The sequence below is a fragment of the Rhinopithecus roxellana genome, chromosome 3 (assembly GCF_007565055.1).
Source record: "Rhinopithecus roxellana isolate Shanxi Qingling chromosome 3, ASM756505v1, whole genome shotgun sequence".
Taxonomy (NCBI): Eukaryota; Metazoa; Chordata; class Mammalia; order Primates; family Cercopithecidae; genus Rhinopithecus; species Rhinopithecus roxellana.
This window is the reverse complement of record NC_044551.1, coordinates 1313104-1326320: the sequence shown is the minus strand read 5'-3', so window position 1 is coordinate 1326320 and position 13217 is coordinate 1313104. Positions and strand designations below refer to the sequence as shown.

General features: G+C 39.3%; 2 protein-coding genes and 1 non-coding gene across 5 annotated transcripts in view; 1 reads left to right on the top strand and 2 right to left on the bottom strand.

The window, feature by feature from the left end:
* Nucleotides 1-120: 120 nt before the first annotated feature.
* On the bottom strand, nucleotides 121-227 carry LOC115896590. Its single transcript, XR_004056510.1, has one exon. It is a non-coding gene; the product is annotated as a U6 spliceosomal RNA (small nuclear RNA).
* Nucleotides 228-2664: 2437 nt separating this feature from the next.
* On the bottom strand, nucleotides 2665-12517 carry NSA2 (NSA2 ribosome biogenesis factor). The gene is made up of 6 exons (XM_010363335.2): nucleotides 12382-12517; nucleotides 10343-10530; nucleotides 10097-10247; nucleotides 8652-8831; nucleotides 5470-5662; nucleotides 2665-2900 (listed from the first exon to the last, which is right to left on the bottom strand). Exons 1-6 carry the CDS (start codon nucleotides 12382-12384, stop codon nucleotides 2833-2835), a joined length of 783 nt encoding a protein of 260 aa, XP_010361637.2. The 5' UTR covers nucleotides 12385-12517; the 3' UTR covers nucleotides 2665-2832.
* GFM2 (G elongation factor mitochondrial 2) overlaps nucleotides 12374-13217 on the top strand; it is a 48809-nt gene continuing 47965 nt past the window's right edge. For 2 of the 3 annotated variants that reach the window (XR_004056343.1, XM_010363318.2), the window contains exon 1: nucleotides 12374-12810. The gene's annotated coding sequence lies outside the window, so the exon portion shown is untranslated. The remainder of the gene's footprint in view (nucleotides 12811-13217) is intronic. The other variant, XM_010363325.2, reaches the window with a different exon arrangement.

The following is a 13217-nucleotide window of genomic DNA, read 5'->3' as shown; positions in this document are numbered from 1 at the left end:
CTGTTAAGATTCAGTAAATTCTTAACCTTTACATTTTTCGTTTCTTAGATTTGAAAACAACACTTTTAGATATTTTATTTTTACTTGGGTTTGTTTAAACTACTTTCTTTTTAAATTATTTTAAACATGGAACGCTTCATAAATTTGTGTGTCATCCTTGCACAGGGGCCATGCTAATTTTCCCTGTATTGTTCCAATTTTAGTATATGTGCTGCTGAAGTGAGCACTAAAAGACTTTCTTTAAGCAAGTGTAGTTTTTTAAAGATTGAGCTCACTGGCTCAACTCTTGATGTGTGAATATAGTTGAGTTTACAAAAAATGTTTAATCATATATGACCACTGGGGGCTAACAGTATAAACTTATTCTTGTTAAACTTGTTTGGGTTAAATAGTAAGTGAATTCTAAGCAATTTCTAAGGTTTTTGTTTAGCACACAAGAACACTTCTGTTACAGATGATCTCTGACAGAAAATGTTATTTTGGGATTTATAGATTATAAAAGGAAAAGTTAGATCACTTGGAAAAACCTAACTCATGTTCAGTAACTTGAGTATAGAATTTATACCAGTTTATCTTCAATAAGGAACCTACATGAATTTAATCAGTTATCTGTAGTTTTTGCAAGGCATTAGAAAAAATTTCACAATTACAGGGGACTGAAAATGGGATTTCAACCAGCTAGTCTAGTTGTTGAATGTCCAGTCAAATTATACATAGTCCTTTGTGAACTTATTTGTTTGTGAAGGAAGTTCACTTTTTGTGTACATACGTGTATATTTCCTTGTGTAATATAAAGCAGATGGTTATTAGCAGTATTTTAGTTCTTTCAAGTTATAAATTATTCAATTGCTAGACATCACAGAAATTAGTATATTTAAGAATTTATTACAAAGCTCCTCTACAACTTTTAAAGGTGAGAGGGTCTATTATGATTTTTTATAAAATCAAACAGCATGATTTAGAACGTCGGTCTTCTACTTAAAATGTGTCTATATTCATGGTATTTCCATTCAGTGTAGATGGTAAGGAAAACATCTAGTCATTAAAGATTTACTTTTAGCAGATTCCAGAACACTACTTACAATGGGGTTTCAGTGACTAGAAATCTTGAAGGTTTATGATTACATCAAATTGAGCCTGTACTAATATCTAAATATCTGCTCTTACGTTCTGCTTTATCCCTTGGGATTACCTTCTAAGGTTTGGTCACACCAGCAAACTGAAACAGATCTTAATGTAAATAAAGAATTTATACTAGTATTACTCATCTGTGTTACAGTATTTTGGAAATTGTTTCAGGTGTCATCTAGTCTTTCATGGGTGTGTTTAGTTACAAGTGTTATGCTTATGTTTTCATACTTAATATCAAGCTTTCTTTGTACCTTACAAGATAGTAATTTTGGTTCTAAAAAAACAAGCAAACTTCATTTTTGTAGTATCCAGAAATTACCTGGAGTCAATATTTTTATTCGCCTTGTAGAACTTGTGATCCACACATCACCCATTTATATTAGTGGCAAAATTATCTGCTAAAATCTAACTGTAAGAAAGGCTTACCTTCTGTCATCAAGTGATTGTATCATCCTGGATCGCCATTTCCAAGGAACTAGCCTTTCTTAAGTGTCTGTGTTCTAAAACTTCTAGTATATTTATAGAACTTAGAAAAAAATGTTACATTATTCAGAGTAGCAAGTCTTACTGGAGTACTTATATTTATTTTCCTTTTTTTTTAAGTTTAAAAGTAGTAATTAAACCTATATTTTGTGATTGTTTCCTGGTCTGTGTTTTGAAATTCTTTTCCTTCTGTTTTCCTCATGAAGATGTTTCAGATACTGAACTTGTTTAGACATTGAATGACTTTGTTAAAGGCACAATTAATCACATTGGTTGTACTCTGAAGACAGACTTCTTAAAAAAAAAAAAATAAACAATTTAAAACAATGTGGTGATTATAGATTAATGTAATATACTGCCACCCTTATAAGCCACAACATATAACAGATCACAAAAGTGCTTTCACCAAGTTACAACCCTAAAACCTTACCTTCTTACATCATCTAAGTAACTGCAAATAAATTTCTCCTCAAGGAATCAGTGCAGTCTTCTTTTTCCTTTTAAAACTTAGCTGGAGTTACTTAAACTAATTCTCAATACCATTCTGAAAGTATAAATATACTGTTTAGAATACAGAAAATGCTAAGAAAGTACAAAGACTTTAGTATATTTTTTTCATTTTCATGATTCAAGTAGAAAATAGTGCCAAGTACGTATTATTACACATGGTAAATGAAATGAAAATGTTTAGAATGTAATTCACTAGACCTTTTGCTGTACTGGATTTCACAGGTGAAAAGATTTCTCTGAGAGTTTTGAACTTTTTAGTGTCTTCTCACATACTTTAGTGTAAACACTGTAAACTTAACATCTGTATTAATGCTACCTTTTTTAGGATTAATGATTAATGAGGTAGAAGATACTTCAGTTAAATTCTCAGACACATAATTGTGTATTAACCTTTTTGAAAGGCATTTTCAACGAACACTGGTGGTGTTTTCAGGAAATTACCGAATACCCACACACAAATGCAGATATTGATGAAGTAGGGTATTTGTACATTTGCTTTTTTTCAATCATTCAATTTTATGAACATGGAGTCTAGACAGATTTCAAAATAAAGACCATTTATAGAACAGGACCATTTTAACGTTTACAATTTAATAAATCTCTTCATTGCAGACATGTATGGCTGTTCGGTAGTATTCAGAAACATCACAGTAATGGCAGTTTTCTCAATTGGTGTGTAGTCCTCGATAATTATATATGAAATTGCTGTCAAACCAGTAAGACTGCATTTATACATCCATCATTTTCAGGATTGTTGGTAACCTGGGCATATTTTCCTAAGGAAAACAAAACCAAAAAAGGGAAAAGGGAGGGTTGTTAGCTAATAAAAATTAATTTTAAAGAATATAACTTTTGCCCCCCTTTTTTTTTCTGTCTTAATACAGGGTTTCACTCTTATTCCCCAGGTTGCAGTGCGGTGGTGTGATCTCGGCTCACTGTAACCTTTGCCTCCTGGGCTCAAGCGATTCTCCTGACTCAGCCTTCTGAGTAGCTGGGACCACAGGCACACGCCACTGCCTGGCTAATTTTTTTGTTTTTGTATTTTGTAGAGATGGGGTTTTGCCATGTTACCCAGGGTGGTCTCGAACTCCTGAGCTCAAATGATCTGCCTGCCTTGGCCTCCCAAAATGCTGTGATTATAGGCTTGAGCCACTGCGCCCAACCATGCCTAGAATATTACTAATTACCACTTTTAATAAGTAAGAAATGAACTGTAAAGGATAAATGAGATTTTACAAAATTCAGTCATTTAAGAACGAGTTCTGAATACAATTTTCATATAAATAGTGTTTTTGCAAATAATGGTCAGCTCCATGTTATTAGTACACTGCATTAACAGGCTTTTGTGGATTGACCTGAGCATTGTCACTTTTTCACATAATTATTCCCGGAAAATGTATCAAGTTTTAAATGAGTTTCAAGTCAAGGTAACAACGTATCTTAAAACCGAGGTCAGCTGACATGAAGTAAAAGCCAATCACTGAAGAAGTTGTAGTGTGTATTCTTCCCTTTCAAAGAAGTTGGATCTGGTAGTTGGATCTGGTACTAAAGGTGGAAAACTAAGCAAATGAGGGCGTTTAAAATTAGTGCATGACACGTTTCTGTTTTATTACTGATCTATTGCGATTACACGTTTGTTGTATGCCTCCCTTCCTCTGCTCATGGTTAATTTATTCTATTTACAATTTTTTTTTTTTTAAGTTATAACTTCGAAGGCATCTGCTTCCCTTGTAATAAACAATTTTTATTAAAAAGGATCAGAATATCTTAATTTTACTTATTTTTGAGACGGAGGCTTGCTCTGTCTCCCAGGCCAGAGTGCAGTGGCATGGTCTCAGCTCACTGCAAGGTCCAGGTTCAAGCGATTCTCCCACCTCAGCCTCCCGAGTAGCCGGGATTACAGGCACTCACAACCATGCCTGGCTAATTTTTTTGTATTTTTAGTAGAGACGGGGTTTTGTCATGTTGACCAGGCTGGTCTCCAATTCCAGTCTCAAGTGAACTGCCTGCCTTGGAATCCCCAAGTGCTGGGATTACAGGTGTCAGCCACTGCGCCCGGATAGCAAGGGGGCTTTTTAAAGCCTGGAAGCTTCTACGTGATTTCTGGGAGGTCAGGAGAATCCCATTAACAGAATGAACTAAACTGTGTTAAATCAGTTTCAATTATTATTACTTTTTGAGACAGAGTCTCGCTCTGTCATCCAGGTTGGAGTGCAATGGCACGATTGCAGCTCACTGCAACCTCCGCCTCCCAGATTCAACCGATTCTCCTGCCTCAGCCACCCAAGCAGCTGGAATTACAGGCGTGGGCCACCACACCTGGCTAATTTTTGTATTTTTAGTAGAGATGGGGTTTCACCATGTTGGCCAGGCTGGTCTTGAACTCCTGGCCGCAGATGATCTGTCTGCCTCAGCCTCCCAAAGTGCTGGAATTACAGGCTGAACCACCACTCCTGGCAGTTTCAATTAGTTATCAGTTTACCTGTGTGGGACAGATAGTTCTATTTCTTTAAATTTAATAGGTATTTTCTCTTAATGTTAGCATATAAATATAAGAAGTATTTACACAATGTTTGTAAACTTATGGCAAAAGAAATTTTTTCATACAGAAAACATCTTAAGTCATTGGCTAATACTTCGTGTCAGCTGACCTCGCTTTTAAAATATGTTTGATACATGCCTCCCTTGCTCTGCTCATGGTTAATTTATTCTATTTTCTTACAATATTTCTTAGTTATAACTTTGCCTCTGCTTCCCTTATAATAATTTTTATTACAAAGGTTAAAAAAAATTTTTTTTTTGAGAATGGAGTCTTGCTCTATCTCCCAGTCTGGAGTGTAGTGGCACAATCTCAGCTCGTTGCAAACTCCACCTCCCGAGTTCAAGTGATTCTCCTGCCTCAGCCTCCCAATGGCAGAGATTACAGGTACTTGCCATCACACCTGGCCAATTTTTTTGTATTTTTAGTAGAGACGGGTTTTGCCATGTTGTCCAGGCTGGTCTCAAACTCCTGACCTTAGGTGATCCACCCCCTTCAGCCTCCCAAAGTGCTGGGATTACAGGCGTGAGCTGCTGCGCTTGGCCAAAAAGGATCAAAATAAATCTAACAGAATGTATTACACCTTAGGTAACTAAAACTAGTAAGCTAAATTTTAAAACAATTGTATTTATAACTACTTTTTCTATAAGGTATTTTTTACTAAAGATTTACATCTGATTTACATTGTTTTAACTTAGCTCTACTGCATTAAAAAAATTTGCTGTGTATTTTAATACATCAACTTGAAGAGTATTTCTGTTAGTACTGCAGAACAGCAACAGCCCTGTATTCAAAAATTCACTTACCCCAAATAACTTTGCCTCCTTGCGTCACAAGGCCCAATTCGCTCACATTTACCTCAATGACAGTACCTTTGGTAATAACACCCAAAGTTGTATACAGTGGGGATGAGGGATTCTTCTTTACACCAAGTATCGGCAGGCAAAAGGTGGCTTTCAGTTCAGGATGTGTTACATGGGCTTTCTTGAACCGCAAGCCCTAGTAAGTCAAACACAACATAAGAATGTTCACGTCCAAAATGTTAACAGTGATAAGTAGTGGTCGTTTTTGCTTATCTTTTTCAACCATCTCCAAAAAACTATGGTTGCATAATGTCATCTTAAAGCAGCTAATAAAATATGTTCTACAAAGTAAAAACCTGATGGTTACAGTATAAATATGTGGGGCAAACACCCACACATATACCTAAGATTTTTTTTTTTTTGAGACAGGGTCTTGCCCAGTTGCCCAGGCCAGAGTGCAGTGGCATGACTTGACTTGCTGCATCCTGGGCTTCTTGGGCTCAAGACATCCTCCCACCTCAGGCTCCTGAGTAGCTGGGACTACAGGCACACACCACCATGCCTAGCTAATTTTTGTGGTTTTTTTGTAGAGATGGGGTTTCGCCATGTTGCCTGCTGGTCTTGAACTCCTGGGCTCTCAACCTATCCACCCACCTCAGCCTCCCGAAGTGCTGGGATTACAGGCCACCACAGCTAGCCTCCGAAGAGTTTTTTTTTTTTTTGCCCTGTAACAGCTACCTAGCAACATACTCAGATTTTTACTGTCTAGTCATCTACACTTAGACTTACTAAGGACTTTACATATACCAGGCCACTATGCTAGCTCACAACTGGCTCACGTAAACACAATAACCTCACAACAAACACATCTCTCTCTCTCCTGTTTTTGAATGATGTAACAAGGATCAGCAGGTTAAATGACTTGTTTCCAGATTAAACGGTGAGTGGTAAACAGAATCAAACCTAAATATCCTGATTCCAAGTCTTTATATACCTCAGCTACCTTCCATGATGAAAAAAGGAGTGGATTGTTAGCTTTCTTTAGGTTGATGGTAATATGAGACTGGAGAAGGCCCAGAGAGGTCTTTGTTACAGAAACTGGTTATGGAATCACCCAGTCACCTAATAGGGTCTTTTAGGGTGTAGTACTTCAAACATCACAACATTCTGCAGTCTTGATTTTTGTGTGTATGGGGATGGGGAGAAAACAACACTAAATCAGTTTCTTAGTAACAGATTCATTAATGAAGCTCGTAAGAAACTGACACCATTCAGGATGCCATCTGATTAATTCATAATGACAAATCTGTGAAACTACAGAAAACCTAGAGTAGCCTGACTTGTATATTCTCTCCCTGTAGAACTGGTAAGGCTACAAAAATATATTCAGAATATGAATATGAAACCAAAACAAGTCGATTCCATGATATAATCCAGAGGTGGGCAAACACTTTGTGTAAAGAACCCAAAAGGGAAACATTTTAGGCTTTGCCAGGCCATATGGCCTCTGTTACAACTGTTCAATTCTGGGGGTGGGGGTTATACAATATGTAAATGAACAGGCATGGCTGTGTTCCATTAAAACTTTATTTACAGAAACAGGCTGTTTGCCAATATTTTAATCTATTAGAAATTACTCAGGTTGGCCGGGCGCGGTGGCTCATGCCTGTAATCCCAGCACTTTGGGAGGCTGAGGCGGGCAGATCACAGAGATCGAGACCATCCTGGCTAACATAGTGAAACCCCATCTCTACTAAAAATACAAAAAAATTAGCCAGGCATGGTGGCGGGCGCCTGTAGTCAGTCCCAGCTACTGCGGAGGCGGAGCTTGCAGTGAGCTGAGATCGTGCCACTGCACTCCAGCCTAGGCGACAGAGGGAGACTCCGTCTCAAAAACAAAAAAAAAATTAGGTTGAACACTAGGATTTGGGCATGTTGCAACTTTCTTCTCTCTGATACTTTGTTTTTTTGAGGCTGTGTATCTAACAGAGAATAGTTCAGTCTCTTTGAAGGGATTTTGCAAAAATACATCTTCAATTATGTTTCTCCCCAGGGGTGGGGAAGTTTGGGGTCATATTACTATTGCTGCCTTCAACAGAAATTAAGCTATATTAAATTACCTTCCTTTTTTCAAAGATTTTCTTTTCCTTTTTTTTTTTGAGAGAGTCTTGCTGTGTCCCCCAGGCTGGAGTGCAGTGGCGTGATCTCTGCTCACTGCAAGCTCTGCCTCCCAGGTTCATGCCATTCTCCTGCCTCAGCCTCCCAGGTAGCTGGGACTACAGACGCCCACCACTATGCCCGGCTAATTTTTTGTATTTTTTTTTCATTAGAGACGGGATTTCAGTGTTAGCCAGGATGGTCTCGATCTCCTGACCTCGTGATCCGCCCGTCTCGGCCTCCCAAAGTGCTGGGATTACAGGCTCGTGCCTGGCTTTTCAATGATTTTCAACAGCATTTGGATACTTTCCTTACCAAACTGAAACTGACTCTTACAAAACAGTCCTAGTCAAGTTTTCGAACTGTTGTCAAAGACAAGAAGTGTTTTGAGACCTAGACAATATTAGGCATATAGCAGATCACTAGTTGAATGAGGAAAATATAAAGAAAATGAAGATTCTAATATGTTTAAAAGTCAGAATTTACTGACAATGTCTTATGACACTACTTTTTCAAATCTCTTATGAAGCTGAAAATATATATATATATTTTTTTGAGATGGATTTTTGCTCTTCTTGCTTAGGCTGGAGTGCAGTGGTGTGATCTCGGCTCACTGCAACCTCTGCCTCCCAGGTTCAAGTGATTCTCCTGCCTTAGCCTCCCTAGTAGCTGGGATTACAGGCGCCCGCCACCACACCCAGCTTGCTTTTTGTATTTTTTGGTAGAGATAGGGTTTCACTACGTTGGCCAGGCTGGTCTTGAACTCCTAACCTCAGGTGATTCACCCACCTCAGCCTCCCAAAGTGCTGGGATTCCAGGTGTGAGCCAGTGCACCCGGCTGAAGATTCTTAACTAGTGGGAAAAGTACTAAATAACTTATATCACTAACTTAAAATAACAAAAATAGCGTAAAAATCTTCCAATCTGTTCCACATCAATTTAAAGAATTTCAGGAAATTATAACGTTCTTGATCCAATTTAACAAAGTGAACTAATATTTCAGTCATTACACTCTTCCAAGGACTTACCATTGGCCTGATAAATCTTTCATATTTAGGTGGTTTTCTTGTAAAGCCATCTCCAACAAAGCACACTTTAGTAACCATCCTCTTCCATGCTTTCTTCTTTCTCTTTCCTGTTCGAATAACTTTTAATACTTCTGTTTCTCCCTGGGCACGTACTTTAGGCAGAGGGACTTCCCATTTTCCCTAAAAATATGCCACAGTTAAAAGTTTATATTGTTATTAAAGGACAATGAGAATAAGTCAAGTATGTTTTAGTTGTACAAAGCAGTAGATCTATTTTTTTTGCTTAACCATCTTTGGCTCAACTGTTACTCTAGAGTTCTGTATTGTCTCTTCATAAGCTGCAAATTAAACAGAACAAGTTTATATATCATGGGTACATTAAATAAATGGTTGACTTAAGCTAAAAATCTTATTGCTGTGTTATGGGTGGGAAAATACCACCTGTAATGTGGTGGTGATTTTTTATTTTTTTTTATTTTTTATTTTTTGAGATGGAGTCTCGCTCTGTTGCTCAGGCTGGAGTGCAGTAGTGCGATCTTGGCTCACTGCAACCACTGCCTCCTGGGTACGAGCAATTCTCTTGTCTTACCCTCCCGAGTAGCTGGGACTACAGATACACACCACCACACCCAGCTAATTTTTGTATTTTTAGTACAGGTGGGGTTTCACCATATGGTCAGGCTGGTGGTCTTGAACTCCTGACCTCAGGTGATCCACCTGCCTCGGCTTCCCAAAGTGCTGGGATTACAGGCGTGAGCCACTGTGCCCAGTCGATGGTGACTTCTATAAGCAGTGTATGTGTTTACTAATGTTTAATAGCATAACATTGGACGAGTGTTTCCACCTCTTAATATGTCTGTATTTCTTCCTGAAATGGATTTGTAGATTACATTAATAGTAAGACAAAGTCCTCACCAGATGTTTTATGCCTCCCTTGAGTGCAAATTCTATGAAAAAAACTGAAGTAGTGTAAGGCAGTAGAAAGAATTCTTTAAATATAGATTCTTTTATCTGGATTTCTGCTAATCTATTCACAGGTGTTTTAAAAAGCCACATTTTTTGTGATAACTCAGTTTTCCACCATTCTGCTTTTGAACCAATTTTGGCACTACAGGACAGCACAAAGAAGCATTTGTATTTTCCTTTATGACTGCACAGCATTGTGGGTTTTCAAACAGGAAGACAAATATTGAATTTGAAATTCACTCCTTATCAGCTTTTTAATTTCATGTCATTCTAATAATTTTTTTAAAACTTAAATTTTAAAACCTTATGATGAGAAAGCAAGTTTTTTTATTACTAAATTTTACAAAGACTTCAACATCTAAATAGTGGGAATAATAGCTGTACTTCATGTTTGAAATTAAACCAAGAAACAAGAACCTCAAATTTGAATTTAAGTAATTCTCCTAAACAAAACAAAGACTTCAATTGTTACTGCTTACCGCCTTCTCTTTTCGTTTCTGTTTAATCATATTGGAAAGTACTTTAGCTCGAGACTGTCCCTCTCTGTCCAGCAGATAGGCAGGTACTGCTCCCTGTGGAGTCTTTTCATCATTCTTTTGTTTGGTGTTTCTCTTTTCATGCATCTTGATACTACCAAGAAGGAAAAAAGATTCAAAATTATCTGTTTTAATAATGATGACTCAAAAGATGTTAATTTGTTATGACAAATAAATGAGACCACTTACGTCTTTTTCATTTGTATTTTTTCAGCATGGCGCTGTTTATGGTAAAGCTTAGCCTTCAGACCAATCATTTTCTTTGCCTTCTTTGAACGTTCATGAGCCTCTCGACTTTCCTTCTTTCTCTTTTTCTCATGGTAATCCAAACGGTATCCATAGCGTTTACGGTGTAATTCAATATATTCGTTCTGTGGCTATAATGATGCAAGAAATGTTATTTTAGTTTTTAAAAGTACTGACAATTATTCTAAAATGCTTGCTTGTACACAGCATAAAGATCCTGTTTCATCCAAATGTTCACTTACTTGAATGATTATTGCACCATTAAGTCTATTCACATGATGTAAGCTAAATTTTGATCTTGAATGATATGAGGCATCAGGGCTTACATTTCTAATAATCTCAGTAGGGAGTGTTCCAAAATCTACTGGACCACAAAAGGGATGAACTGATTACAGTATCTTTTTTCCTTGACATAATTTGCTTTTTAAATAACATCTTCATTTCACATTAAAAAAATTTGTCAGTTTTATTGAAGCATAATTTACACACAGTAAAACCTGTCCTTTTTAGGCATACAGTTCTAAGTTTATTTTTTCCCCCTTTTCTTTTTTGAGACAGAGTCTCGCTCTGTCACCCAGGCTGGAGCGCAGTGGTGCGATCTCTGCTCACTGCAAGCCCCGCCTCTCGGGTTTAAGCCATTCTCCAGCCTCAGCCTCCGGAGCAGCTGGGACTACAGGCGCGCCCGCCACCGCACCAGGCTAATTTTTTGTATTTTTAGTGGAGATGGGGTTTCACCGTGGTCTCGATCTCCTGACCTCGTAATCCGCTCGCCTCAGCCTCCCAAAGTGCTGGGATTACAGGCGTGAGCCACCGCGAAGTTCTACGTTTTTACTAACTACACAGTTCTGTAACCACCACAATCAAAATAGAGAATTTCCATTTCCCCCTAAAATTCCCTATGTCGCTTTGAAGTCAATCCTCTTTTCCAACCCTCAATTTGATACCTATCCCTAGTTTTGCCTTTCCCAGAAAGAAACAGGGATCAACAGTAGTACATAGCCTTTTGAATCTGGTTTGGGATTCACCCAATTTGTTGCAGGTATAGGTACTTCAATTCTGTTTATTGTTGAGTAGTATGCTATTGTATGGATATACCACTGTTTCACTGACCAGTTGATAGGTATCTGGGTTGTTCCCAGTTTTGGGTGATTACGAATAAATCTGCAATAAACTGCATGCAAGTCTTCATGTGGAGACGTGTTTACTGCCAGACCGTTTTCCAAAGTGCATTATTTTTCATTTCACCAGCAATGTATGGGATGCTTTTTGCATTTTAGACACGTTTTATTTTAAACACGAGGCCAGGCGTGTCTATTCGTATTTTAAGGCTGCAAAAATAAAAATGATACAAAACCAAGTCCCGCACAGAGAACAGTGTTAGGCAACAAATAGCAAGCCATGCTGCTACCAACTGCTATCACATAAACTTTGCAGCAATCACATGAAGGGTGTATGGAATGCCACTTCGCAAAGAAAGGCAAGATAGAGACTAACAGAAAGAGCAAGGATCTGGCAGTTAGATCTGGGCCGTTAAGTCCGGCTTCGCAATTCATTAGCTGTCTGGTCTTTGGCAAGGACCCCTTCATTTTGACGCCTTCAGTTTCCTCAACAGTAAAATGAAAGGGGTGGGATTAACATCTAAGATTGTACAAAGCACAACCATATTCCCATTAGGCTCTGGTGCTGATAACCACGCTTGTGGTGAAATCAGTAATTTTTAGTGCTCTTAGCGGTGGATCAAAAAGAAAAAAGACAGGGTAAAATCTTGCTCCAAAGCTTGTGTTCTGGCAAATACCCTCTGTGTCTCGAATGTGAAGCTGTTTTTACTCCTCAGAGCCCACCCCATGGAGTCCACCATCCTTTTCCCTTAGCAGTTCTCATTTCCGCCTACCACCGCTCACCCCCCTGCCCCAGCGCCCCAGAGCCCTCAGGTCCCACTAACTCAAACTGTATGTCGCGGGCGTCCGACGCATCCTCCTTACCATGGTGACGGCCGCAGGGCCGCCAGGAGCAGCCCCTGGGGTGCGAAAACGCTCTCAATTTTCGCGTCTCAAAAGACCCACAAGCCCACGCCACGCAGGCCGGGACAGGAAAGGGTCACCCTTTAAAACGGCCGAGTGAAGAGCAAGAACCACGCAGCGGTTCCGAGCCTCCGTTTTCTGCTTTTAGGCTAGGAGGACGGAAGTTGCTGGCAGGCGGCATTTGGCCGGTACACCGCCGGAAGTGTGGAGGTGTGGCTGCTTGAGGCGGCAGAGCGGAAAAATCCTAGCTTCATTTCCTTTAGGTACAAGGCCGTTTGTCTAGGCTGGTGTCGAGACTTGAGGCCTTTGCAGACTTTGGCGCGGCTCGCGCCTCCTGCTTCAACAGCCCAGCGGTGACGAGCTGGCCTGCGGCACGCGGCCTAATGCCAGGTGAGTAATGCTCCGAGCTGTGAGACATTGCACGCCTGTGACCCTGTCCCGCGCTGGGTATTGCTGACCTTCCAGGCTGCGACAGACACAGCCAGCCACGGAGGAGGACAACAAGGCCTCCGGACTCCCTTCGGTGTTCGCTCAATATGGAAGTTTTTCTCTGTCATTCGGCGAGGGCGACTCATCTTTGTTCCGGTCACTCTGTGTAATGTGTGCACGATTGTGAAGGATGCTGAGGAATGAAAACTTAGTGTACAGAAAAATAGAACTACTGGGCTTTCGCAACTGTTAGAAAAGACGAAGATAACATTCTGTTTTTTTGGAGGTACAGGACTGATTCCAGAAATTTCTGAGGACATTTTGGTGCACCGAATCAAATGCTGAGTGGGTTTGTATTTAGTGGCCCC